The sequence below is a fragment of the Herpailurus yagouaroundi genome, unplaced genomic scaffold, assembly GCF_014898765.1.
Source record: "Herpailurus yagouaroundi ecotype Mexico unplaced genomic scaffold, PumYag 197, whole genome shotgun sequence".
Lineage (NCBI taxonomy): Eukaryota > Metazoa > Chordata > Mammalia > Carnivora > Felidae > Herpailurus > Herpailurus yagouaroundi.
This window is the reverse complement of record NW_024412428.1, coordinates 28,156,144-28,169,774: the sequence shown is the minus strand read 5'-3', so window position 1 is coordinate 28,169,774 and position 13,631 is coordinate 28,156,144. Positions and strand designations below refer to the sequence as shown.

Below are 13,631 nucleotides of genomic sequence, written 5' to 3'. Positions count from 1 at the left end.
GGACTTCAGCCAGGTCATGATCTCGCGGTCCGGGAGTTCGAGCCCCGCGTCAGGCTCTGGGCTGATGGCTCAGAGCCTGGAGCCTGTTTCCGATTCTGTGTCTCCCTCTCTCTCTGCCCCTCCCCCGTTCATGCTCTGTCTCTCTCTGTCCCAAAAATAAATAAACGTTGAAAAAAAAATTTAAAAAAAAAAGAATATTCTCAGTCTATTGCATCTCTGCCAGCTAACAGGATTTCTACTACTTCTATCAAATAGATGCTATATATGAATATCAGAGTTCGTGGTCCAACATTGTGATTTTTATTTCTTCACTACTAAAAGACAACAGTTGATTTTCAGTGCTCTGAATAACTCTGAAAAAGAAATAAAATATGACTTCCATGTCTCAGCAATTTCAACTTTTTCAATATTTTTCACACTCTTAAATTCCAAAAGAATTATCTAACATACCATTCTTCCTTTCATTACAGGACTTTCTCTAAAGAAAAGGAGCCAGAGATACTGTGGCAAACTATAAAAGGAAAACCAAACGGAAGTCAGGGAATCTGGGCTTTGCTACTAATTAATTAGTCTTCTGACCTCTTTCTTGTGGTCCTATTTTCCTGGTTATGAAATGGGTTTTAGAGACGATAATAATTGCTAAAGTTCCTTTCCTTAAAAAAATATTGAATACCCAAACACGAAGAGCTGAATTGAAGCATAAATATGGATAGGAAAGTAAGAGGGTATCAAACTTCAACAAAACACTGTTTTGAAAATATTTTAAAATATTATTTATTTATTTACTTATTGGTTTTTATTTAAACCCAAGTTAGTTAACATATAGTGTAATATTGATTTCAGGAATAAAACTTAGTGATTCATCACTTACAGATAGATAACACCCAGTGCTCATCACAAGTACCCTCCTTAATGCCCATCACCCATTTAGCCCACCCCCCCCACCTCCCCTCCAGCAATCCTCAGTTTGTTCTCTGTATTTAAGAGGAACTTAAGGTTTCCTCCCTTTCTGTTTTCACTTATTTTTCCTTCCCTTCCCCTATGTTCATCTGTTTTGTCAAAATATTTTAAAATATTTTTTTTAAGTTTATTTATTTATTTTGAGAAAGAGAGAGAGAGAGAGAGAGAAGGGGAGGGGCAGAGACAGAGGGAGAGAGAGAGAGGATCCCAAGCAGGTTCTGCCCTATCAGCGTGGAGCCTGATACAGGGCATAAACTCACAAGCCGCAAGTTCATGACCTGAACCAAAATCAAGAGTAAGATTCTTTACTAACTGAGTCACCCAGGTGCCCCAAAATATTTTAAAAAGTAACTCCAAAAGAGGGGCAACTGGGTGGCTCAGTCAGTTAAGCGACCGACTTTGGCTTGGGTCATGATCTCACACTTTGTGGATTCGAGCCCCGCGTCGGGCTCTGTGCTGACAGCTCAGAGCCTGGAGCCTGCTTCCAATTCTGTGTCTCCCTCTCTCTGCACCTGCCCTGCTTGTGCTCTGTCTCTCTCTGACTCTCAAAAAATAAATGTTAAAAAAATATATAAATAAAAATAAAAATAAAAAGTAACTCCAAAAGAGGTAAAAAAAAAAACCTATCAACGTTCTCTCATAGCCAAAAACCCATAATCTCTAATCAGTCATGTAATAGCAAGAGTGAAGTCAAAGAATTATAAGTTTCCCATCTTTGAAATAGTCTGAGAGAGGGAGAAATATTTCAAAGAATATGATATTTGAACCTAATATAGTAAGTAGATGCACAAAAACATGTTTCATTAATAAATATATCTAACCTAATAAATATGTAGCAACATGTAATGCTTATGTGGGTATGTAAGATTTGGGTTGACTTATTAGCTCAGCCATTTTTCCTACTTCAAGTTAAACAAACTCCAAATAGTCTTTTCCTTACATATGGGTACCGTTGCTCATACAAAAGACTAGTAGAGACAACGTTAGTATTTCCTAGTGGGGTAAAACGTGCTACCGTCATTTTGAAATACAAACAATAATATATCTAAGGATACTTGTATTATGAATATGGTGGGAACAATGATGAATGGATAGCAAGCACAGAAAATGAAAGTTGGAGCCTACACACCATCCAACAGTTTTCAATATAAATTCTCTTCTGATAAATTTCAAAGGGAAAGCTACTAATAACTAAACACAAAAGAAATGAAAAATTTTGACTACATAAGAGATGTATGAAAACAGCAATAAAAATCATAAGTATATAAAGCCAGAAAATGTTGAGGGTTTTTCTTTGTTTGCTTTTCTGGGGTCTTTGGTGGCAATTTATAGTTTTGCTATATTTAAAAACAGATATCGTTTATACTTGGAACTTGATTTGAGTCAGCCACTGCTGTATTGCCCCCCAGTCATTTGCAAAATATGAAAATACATTCATTCAAAGCATATAAGTCTTAAAATTGATATTATTACTAAGATCCCTTGAATCCTTAAAGCTAGTATAGTCTTATTATACGTTCTCTTACTTAATAAGAAGATCCCCCACATAACTTAGCATTTGGGCTTCAATAAAATATTTTAGCAGACCCCCAAGAGGAGGGAGACTATGGCATCTTAGTTTAAGTTAAAAGAAGAGAAGGATAGTGCTATCCCCTGCTGAGAGCTGTCAGGCAATGACGATGCTTCCTGTCTAGGTGAGACTTGAAAGGCCAACATTCTTTCCACACTGTAAACACATGAAGTGTTTGCCTTTAAAAGAATATTGAAGCTTTTTTGAAGAGCCTACCACCACCATGTGTGATTCTGGAAACAACCTAAGTAGGAGCAAATTCAAAATCAAATCTAGAGAAGATGCATTCCAGATTCATTTTTTTTAAGGGTAAGACTATAAATGACAATGAAAATATTTTTAGCATATCTCTTAAGCAGAATCATAGCAGCCTTTAGTAATAACCATACACAACTGTGTTACAGACATGGGATAATGGGGAAATGAGAAGGAACACAATCAGGAGACTGAGAAAATGGTTGTGTCAGGGACTCATATAGTTATTGAGCACCATGTGCCAGGCACTATGCCATGCATGTCACATAAGCTATTTCATTCAATCCTTACAGTATATCCATAAGGTTGAAATGATTGTTCCCATAATGTCAAGGAAATCTGGAGCAGTTAAATGACTACAGAAATTCACACATCTAAAAAAAAAAAAAAAACATAAAGAAAGAAAAGAAAAAGAAGGAAAGAAATTCTTATCTAGGAAACAGTACAGACAAAATTTTAAACCTAATCCTCCCCCTCTCAAATAGATGTTTCCATATAGAACCGAAACTATGTATCAGTCTTCCTATCATCTATCAAGAGTGGATGTTATTCCTCACTTTAAAAGTTAATTATAAAAGTTAGCTACATTCATAATAAGATAAGATCCAGGAATGAGGGGGAAAAAATGAGTGTTTTCTTCAATTATCACATACCAGTATCATGTAAGGTGTTTTAAATCTATTTTGTTAATTTTTCTCTGGGTAAACATAACAACTTGTTCAAGATTTAAGTCCCTAGTCCTACCCCCAGAAAACCTATCAAGTATAATAATATGATTAGGTATAATCATTAAATAATAAATATTAAAAATAAATGTTCCTGACTCCCACTTCTAGTTAGGATGAAGAGAATTGCGACAGAATTTTACCTTCAACCTAACAACCAGAACAAGGCAGTTGATCTGTAAAACTCACAGTTTCTTTTTTTTTTTTTAATAATTTTTTATGTGTATTTATTTTTGAGAGAGACTGCATGCAAGAGAGGCATAGAGAGAGGGGGGGACAGAGGACCCGAGGAAGATGCTGTGCTGACAGCAGAGAGCATGAATCAGGGCTTGAACTCATGAACAACAAGATCACAACCTGAGCCAAAGTTGGATGCTTAACTGACAGAGCCACCCTGGGGGCCCCCCAAATCACAGTTTCTTAAAACCCATCATACAGCTAAGAATACAAAGAAATCGGGGCACCTGGGTGGCGCAGTCGGTTAAGCGTCCGGCTTCAGCCAGGTCACGATCTCGCGGTCCGTGAGTTCGAGCCCCGCGTCAGGCTCTGGGCTGATGGCTCGGAGCCTGGAGCCTGTTTCCGATTCTGTGTCTCCCTCTCTCTCTGCCCCTCCCCTGTTCATGCTCTGTCTCTCTCTGTCCCAAAAATAAATAAAAAAACGTTGAAAGAATACAAAGAAACCTGAATGAACCAAATTCTAGAAAGTAATGAGTACTTTCAAGAAGAGAAGAGACCCAGAGCTAATTTTCCCCCTAGTAGACTGGCAGGAGAAGGAAGAATCTGCCATAGGTATATCAGGATAAGCAAGCTGAACTTTAAAACTGAATTTTAAAACTTACAATGGCCTCACACGAGCTGACACGATGAACTAGTCTCCTGAGAAGCCTTAGCCACAGAGTGAGTCTACACCTACCCACCAACTCTTTCCCATTGGCCCTCACTGAGTACACAGGAGTGCACACTAAAAACCAGGCGCAGGGCAAGAACTGAGAGGATTCTTCCTGAAGCATGCTGGACCTTTTCTTAGTGCAAGGCAACAACCCACTGAAGGCTGGGAGTGGGAGCAACAGAAATCCCTCCAAGGCACTTCATGGCCTTATACGGTATTAGGGAGCAGTCACACTCAAGGCATTAGGGCAGAAGAGCTGAGATAAATCCTGTTGGGGCACTCCTGGCCTTCACTGACATGTCCTCTGGAGGCTGGAGGCAGGGCAACAGGATAAAGGAGATCTGGGTTGGAGAAAGCAGAATACAGGACTGAATGACTAAACTCCCCAGCAATCCAAAGACGCAGCTATAAAGCTAAGAGAGATCATCCATAGCTGGTAGAGCTGGAGATTCAGCTATAAACTATAAAGAAAGCTCTGGAATCTCCCCAGAATTCACATCCTGAACATTGCTATAAAGAAAGTCCTGGGGCGCCTGAGTGGCGCAGTCGGTTAAGCGTCCGACTTCAGCCAGGTCACGGTCTCGCGATCCGTGAGTTCGAGCCCCGCGTCGGGCTCTGGGCTGATGGCTTGGAGCTTGGAGCCTGTTTCCGATTCTGTGTCTCCCTCTCTCTCTGCCCCTCCCCCGTTCATGCTCTGTCTTTCTCTGTCCCAAAAATAAAAAAAAAAAAATTAAAAAAAAAAATTTTAAAAAAAAAAAAAAAAAAAGAAAGTCCTGATGTCTTTCTCAAAACCTTTAAAGGTAGAGATAAATGGAATGCAACTAAGCTAAAACAAAGGCCAGTCCCAAGTCAAGCACATATTAGACCAACTCACCTCACACTCCCTCCTCCCATGCTCCCACCCCCCACCTCCTCCACCACACCTCCAACTCCCTACATGGGGCTTAGCAGATGAAGAGACATGCCCTTTTCTGGGGTAAATATCATTTACTTCAATCTCTACTGTTCCTTTATACACAATATCTGGCATACAATAAAATATTATGAGACAGAGAAGAAAATGTGATCCGTGGTCAAAAATCAATAAAAACATTTTTAAAAATAGTCTAGGTGCTAGAATTATTAGACCCTAAAAAATATGTTAAAATACTTGTGGAAAAGGAGGAAAACATGAGTGTATTCCAGCATAAGAGATGGAAAATATAAAGAAAAGTTAAATGGACATAGAAATGAAAAATGTATTAACAGAAATGAATGAATCATCAAAAGGGACTAACACAAGATCATACAAGGCTGAAAAGAAAATCAATTAACTTAATTATGGCCAAGAATTTTCCAAAATTGATTAAAGTTATTAACCCAGAGATTCAAGGAGCTCAGAAAAACACAAAGAATTTAAATTCAAAGAACACCACAGCTAAGTATATCAAAGCCAAATTTTTGGTTAAGAAAATTTAAACGCAGATAGAGAAAAAGGACAAATTGCAAATAGGAGCCCAACAAAAATGACAGCTGGTGTTTTGTTGGAAACAACAGAAACCAGAAGATATAAAAAACAAAACAAAACAAAAACCTGGCATTCTGTATCCAGCAAAAAAAAAAAAAAAAAAAAAAAAAAAAAAATCCTTTGAAAATGAAAGTAAAATAAACACATTTTAAGATAGACTATAGAGATACAGGGCACCCGGCTGGCTCAGTCAGTAGAGCAGAGTAGACTCTTGATCTCAGGTCATGAGTTTTTGAGCCCCATGTTGGGTATGGAGCTTACACTAAAAAAAAAACAAAAAACATAAAAATAAAAAAAAAAGATAGACAACAGAGGAGAGAATTCATATCACAAATCTACTAAAAGAAGTGGTAAAGAAACTCTTCTGGCTGAAGGGAAATGCCTTCAGAGAGATGTCTGAATCTGCAAAACGAAATGAAAAGAAGCATAAAGCATCAAAATATGAATAAATATTAAAAACTTTAAAAACCATCTCCATTTTACATATGTATTCAATTTCTTTAAAATTCCATTGATTGCCTAAAGTAAAAAAATAATATCATAGTGGTTTAGCATATTTAATTTTAACGCAATTAAAATATATGAAAATGAGACTACCAAAGGTGTGAGAAGTAAATGAAAGCACAGTGTTGAAAAGTTATCACATTGTTCCTAAAATAGATGTATTGTTTGAAAGTAGACTATGGTAAGTTGTAGATGCATATTATAATCTCTAGAGCATCTCTGTTCAATAGAGTACCCACTAGTCACATGTTGCTATTTAAATTTGAGTTTAAATTAACTAAAGTGAAATAAAATCTAAAATTATTTTCCTTGATTGCACTGATCACATTTTGAATGGTTAACCACATGTGGCTAGTGCCTGCTATATTGGACAGCACAAATATAAAGCATATCCATCACTACAGAAAATTCTACTGGACAGAGCTACTCTAGAAAAAGAGGCATAACGAGATAGCCTATGAAAGAGACAAAATGGATAGATTATCCCTAAAAAGAAGACAAGAAAAGATGTATCACAAACAGGACAAAGAGCAAAAAAACATCAAGATGGTAGACTTAAACACATCTAAATCAATAATTATATTAAATGTAAATGGGCTGAACATTCCAATTCAAAGAAACAGCTTGTCAGAATGGATGAATAAGGTGTTCAAAAGACACACTTGAAATATAAAGGCACAACTAGCTGAAAGTAAAAGAATGAAAAAGAACATACCATACAAACAGCACAAGAAAGATGGTATGGTTCACATTATTATCAGACAAAATAAACTTTAAGAAAAACAGTGTTACCAGAAAAAGACAGCATTGCATAATAAAAAGGACCATTCATAAAGAAGACATAACAATTATAAATGTGTACATACCTATTATAGAGGTTCAAAATATACAAAATAAAAATGAGTAGGATAAAGGGGAAAACAGACAAATCTACAATCATAACAGACAGTTTAACACCACTTTATTGACTGAAGAGGTAGATAAAATCAATAAAAACATAAAGGACTTGAACAATATTGTCAACATTGACCAAATCTGTATTTATAGACTACAACAGCCAATATCAGCAGAACATTAATTCTTTTCAAAGTTTACATGAAATGCTCAAAGAGGCCATATGCTGATCATAAGTCTCAATAATTTCAATTTCAAAGAACTGAGAATATTCTCTGACCATAACAGTATTAAATTAGAAATCAATAACTGTAAGGTAAAGAAAAACAAACCAAATACTGAAAATGAAGCAAACACACTTCTAAATAACTCTAACCAAAGAAAAAATTTGTGATTTTTTAGTAATATCTTGAAAGAAATAATAATGAAACCTTAACATATCAACTTTTATGAGGTAGAGCAAAAGCACTATTTTGATGGAAAATTATGGCTTTGGAGATCTAATTTAGGGGAAAAAAGGGGGGGAAATCTGACCCTCTATCTTAAATAGTTGGACAAAGAATAGGAACCAAAGTAAATAAAAGTAAGGAAGTATTAAAGAGTGGAAATCAGTGAAATAACAAATGGACAAACAACAGAGAAAAATCAACAAAAAGCTATTTTTTTGAAAGTTAATATCACTGATAAACTCCTTAGGGTGATTAAAGAGAAAGAAAAAAAAAACCCTCATTTCCAATATTAGGAATAAAAAAGGGAATAGCAATGCAGATTCTACAGATATTTAAAGAATAAAGGCTACATTATGAAAAAATTGCCAATAAATTTTAAAACTGAGATGAAATGGACCTATCCCTTTCAAATAAAACAGAGCTCTAAAGTTCTTAGGAAAAAAAAAACAACAACAGACTTATCTTCACAACTTTGAAGTAGACAAAGATTTCTAAGACATAATAAGCACTAACCACAATAAAAGATAAACTGTATGTAATCAAAACTTCTGCAACTAAATGATACCACTGAGAAAACTATTAGGCAAGGCAGAGACTGAAAACAAGTATTCATAACATGTAAGCATGACAAAGGACTTGTGTCTAGAGTATATAAATAACTGTTACAAATCAACAATAAGAAGGTGAACTCAGTTTCTTTCAATAGGCAAAATATTTTAAGATAGTTCATGAAAGATATGCAAATAACCATTAATTACAGGAAAATATCTTCAACACCATTACTCATCAGCGACATGCAAATTACAACCACAGTGAGAGGACATGCACTCCTGGAATAGCAGAGTAAGGACCTCTGAAAATCCACTCCTCTAAAAAACCAATGGCAACACTACAAAAAGCTGTCAAAATCAATTTTTTTTTAGAACTCTAGAAATTAACAAGACTTCTAACAATCTGGCAATCATTTATCCAAGAAAAACAGGTGACCCTTAGTATGAACAGTAAGTTCTGTGGTATTTTAACTTGCCCTTTCCCCATCTCTCTCCCAGGCTCTCTGGAAACCTTGAAAAACAACTGCCTACAATGCTGGTGAAAACGAGCAGCCTGGCAACCACTGGAAGGGACAGAACAGGGTTGCAGCTTCCTAGGAGTCCCACCCCCAGAAAACTATCCCTACTTGACTTATCTAACAGCTTGCCGAAAAGCTCCCATTTGTTAGAATTTGACTTCATGTGACCCACTTGGAGCTCCCAGTGTACAAATAACAACAAAAAATCAACAACTGTTTAACATCATAGTTGGAGGCACCAAAACTAGTTGGTGTTAACAAGAGGATGACCAAACAAAAAAACAAACAAAAAACTTAAAAGGAAAAACTGGGAGTAAGATGTCCAAGGCATACAGTGTACAACTAGGAATCTAGAAGGCCATGCACATGTCTGGGAAAGTTCTGAGAAGGGCCTAATCGCTCACCTTCAGCTGACACTGAAGATTTGCACAAGCCGGAAGACACAAGCAAACTTGTAAGCTGCCTGTGAAGCCCTGAAATCATGTCCAACATACACACAAGAGACCCTGGTCAAAGGCTAAGAGAACTGATTTCTTTGAGGCATTTAGGAAATCTCTCTTCCATCACTGGCTGGCCATTAAGCTAACTGAGTAAAAACTTCAATGGCTACATATGGCAAAGAATATAGACTTCAGAAAAATAGTCTACAAAAGTCATTAAACAAACAGGAGCAAAACCAAAGCCTAGGGAAGGCGGCATCTGATTTCCAGAGTTGTCCAATTATACTAGTCAACAGCTCTACTTTTCAAAAGAAATATGATAAGAAACACAAAGAAACAGGAAAGTATAGCATATACAGAGGAAAAAAGCAGTCAAAAAAAAAAAAAAATCTTTGAGGAAGCCAGATACTGAACTTAGTAGACAAACACTTTAAATTAGCTATGACAAGCATGTTCAAAGAACAAAAAGAAATCATGTCTAAAAATTTAAAGTATGACAATATCTCACTAGAAAATATCAATAAATACAAATTATAAAAAATTCAAAGAGAAATTCTGAAGTTAAAAACTATAAGTGAAATGAAAAATAATCACCAAAGAGGCTCAACAACAGATGTAAGCAGGCGGAATAATCAGCAAACTTGAGTAAGTCAATTGAGATTATCCAGCCCAAGAAACAGAAAGAAAAAAGGATAAAGAAAAATTAACAGACCCTCAGAAAGCTATAGTACACCTTCGAGTATATTAACACACACATCATGTGAGTCCCAGAAAGACAGAGAGGAGGGAAGAAATAATAATGAAGAATGATTACAAAGAACTCCCCCAAATTAATGGAAAACATTACTATGCATATCCAAGAAGCTCAACAAACTCCAAATAGAGCAAACTCAAAGAGACCACACTTAGACACATCATAGTCAAACCATCAAAAGACAAAGATAAATGGACTGTATGAGAGCACAGAGAAGTGGCTCATCATCAGAAGGGATTCTTGGTAAAATCAATAACTGATTTCTCATCAGAAACTATGGAGGCCTGGGGCACCTGGATGGCTCAGTCGGTTCAGCATCCAACTTCAGCTCAGGTCATTATCTCACAGTTGGTTAGTTCAAGCCTTGCGTCGGGCTCTGTGCTGACAGCTCAGAGCCTGGAGCCTGCTTCAGATTCTGTGTCCCCCTCTCTCTCCGCCCCACCCCTGGTGGCGCTCTGTCTCTGTCTTTGAAAAATGAATAAACATAAAAAAAAATTTTTTTTTAAGTAAATAAAAAAAGAAACTATGGAGGCCAGAGGCAGTAGGATGACATATTGAACGTGCTGGGGGGGAAAAAAACTGTCAATCAAGAATTCATCAAACACCAAAGGTAAAATTAATAAATTTCCAGATAACCAAAACTGAGAGAATTTATCACTAGCAGCTCTACCCTACAAGCGATACTAAAGTGAGTCCCTCCTTCAAGCTGAAATGAAACTACACTAGATGGTAACTCAAATGCACACAAAGAAACAAAGAATACTAGTAAATATGTAAATATAAAGACAGTATGAACATATTTTTATTTGTAATTCCTTTCTTCTCTTTAAGAGACAAATTCATGTAGTGATAATTATAAAATTGTGATGATAGATTCTAATGTATAAATATATATTTTGGGGGTGCCTGGGTGGCTCAGTCGGTTAAGCGTCCGACTTCAGCTCAGGTCATGATCTCGCAGTTTGTGAGTTCGAGCCCCATATGGGGCTCTGCAATGAAAGCTCAGAGCCTGGAGCCTGCTTCAGATTCTGTGTCTCCCTCTCTCTCTGCCCCTCCCCCATTCTCTCTCTCTCTCTTTCTCTCTCTCTCTGAAAAATAAACATTAAAAAAAATTTTAAAGACCTATTTTGTATGATAACAGCAAAAAGGAAGTAGAAGGGAAAAGAGCTACATTAGAAAAAGTTTTTGCACACAACTGAAATTAAGTTATTACTAGGAACAAGTTTGTTTTAAGCTAAATTGGTAATTGTGGTCCCTGGAGTGACCACTGAGAAAATAACTCAAAAAAAAGAAAAAATGCAGTAAAAGAAAAGTGAGGCAAAGAGGAGAGGACAGTCTGCAGAGCCATTCAGGAGGCAGAGTCATTGGAAACTTATGTCAGATGAAAGTGAGACATTCTCCCTCAAGGAGCACATAGTCTAGTGGAAGAATCTGAAAAGTGAACCAAAAAAAAAAAAAAAAAATAGCCGTTTTGTGTCCAATGACTGGAACATAAAATAAGGAAGGGGAGTCATAGGAGACGAGGCTGAGACTAGATCATGAAAGGTAAGGAATGATCTTTGTTCCTAACGTATTAGGATTCATTTAAGGAATTGTGAGAAAAGAAGCGGCATGATTTTGAGCAAAAAATTGCCTGTGACGCATTAGGGAGACACGCATCAAAACAACAAGATACCACTTCCCATAATAAAAACAGGTAATAATAAATGCTGGTGAAGATGCGGAGAAACTGGAACCCCTGGACACTGCAGGTGTGAACGTAAAATGGGGCAGCCTCTGTGGAGGGCAGTTTGATAATTCCTCAAAATGTTAAACAAAGGGCTACCATCTGACCTAGCAATTCCATTCCTAAATATATACCCAAGAAAACTGAAAACCCGTACCTGTCAAAAAACTTATATGAATGTCCATAACGGTATTATTCATAGCAACCTAAAAGTAGAGAAAAACCAAATGTCTGTCAACCAATGACTGGATAAACAAAATGTGGTATAGCCACACAATGGAATATTATTTAGCCATAAAAGGAATCAGGTACTGATACAGGCCACAATGTGGATGAACCTTGAAAACATTGTAAGTGAAGAAAGCCAGACACAGGCCACATATTGTATGATCTCATTTATATGAAATGTTCAGAGTAGGCAAATCTATAGATACAGAAAATATAGTAGCGGTTACTGAAGGATGGGGGGGTGTGGGGTGTGTGAAGTTGTTGGAGAAGGAAACAAGGAGTTAATGGTACGAGGTTTCTCTTTGGTGTGATGAAAATGTTCAAAAGTTAAAGAGTGGCATGGTTGCACAACTCTGTGAATACATTAAAAACCACTGAGTTGTACATTTTAAGAAGTTTTTAAAAAATGTAAATTTTATGGTATATTAACTGTATCTCAGTAAAGCTGTTACAAAACAAAAACCATGACTAGTTATTATTTCACACCTAGTATAATGAGTAAAATCAAAAAGATTAGAAATACTAATGTCGGCAAGGATACAGAACATCACCGTCAGTCAAAGGCTAAAACAGCACAAGTACCTTGGAGAACAGTTTGGCAGTATCTCATGAAGCGAAACAGCCATCCACCCAATGACACATCCACCCAACTCCTCATTATTTATTCAAGAGAAGTGAAAAGTCATGACTACAGGACTTGTACAGGAATGTTCATAGAACCTTATTTGCAACAATCTAAAAATGGAAACCCCCAAATGCCTATCGACAGAACAGATAAATTATGCTGTTATTTATACAACGGGACACTACTCAGCAATTAAGAACGAACTGATCAGTACAGGACCATGGATGGTCCTGTAAAATCATTACCTTGATGGAAAGTGGCCAAATACACACACAGGAAAACTATACTATATGATTCTGTTTACATAAAGCTAAAGAGCAGGCAAAACTAATCCATCATGGTAGGAAAAAAGACCATTGGCTTCCGGGGCAGATCAGAGGGGAAGGGGCACAAAAGAATATTCAGAGGTAATGCAAGTAATCTTGGTGGTTGAATACTTAAGATCTGTGCATTTTATGATATGTAAATTTGATCCCAATTGAAAAAAAAGAAAGAAAATTATGTGAAAAATAAATGTTTTATTGAAATATTCAGGGGTGAAGTGATAGTATGTCTGTCTGGGATAAGTTTTAAATACCCCAGAACAAAGACTAGAGGAGTCAGTTAAAACAAGACTGGCATACACTGATAAACGTTAAAACTGAATGATAAGTACATCACGTTTATACTCTTCTCTCCAGTTTTGGATATCTTTGAAAATTCCCATAATGAAAAGTTAAAAGGCATTCACTCATAAATAAATGAGTATTTCTTACTGTAATTCTGTGGCACAAGTTCTGGGTTCTTAGGAGTTTTCAACTTGTAGGATACATCTCCAATATTAACTGTATCACCTAAAAAGAGAAAAAGGAAACACACCTTTACAAGAGACAATAAAACAACACACTATGCCTTTCCCAACAACGACTGCCCTGAGGACTTTATAGAAATGCACATGTCTGCCTATGTTAGGCCCCATCGACACACCTATGTCAGCCACTATGCTCTAAAACTTGTATCCAAAGTATAAGTTATATAATGGAGACGTGAAGCACTG

The 13,631-nt window shown here is 36.6% G+C and overlaps 1 protein-coding gene across 2 annotated transcripts in view; it reads right to left on the bottom strand.

Annotated features, from left to right (window-relative positions):
* Window positions 1-13,631, bottom strand: part of VWA8 (von Willebrand factor A domain containing 8) — a 369,166-nt gene that overhangs the window by 336,613 nt on the left and 18,922 nt on the right. For both annotated transcript variants that reach the window (XM_040448547.1, XM_040448546.1), the window contains exon 2: window positions 13,351-13,428. In XM_040448547.1, the coding sequence (XP_040304481.1) occupies window positions 13,351-13,428 (78 nt within the window). The remainder of the gene's footprint in view (window positions 1-13,350; window positions 13,429-13,631) is intronic.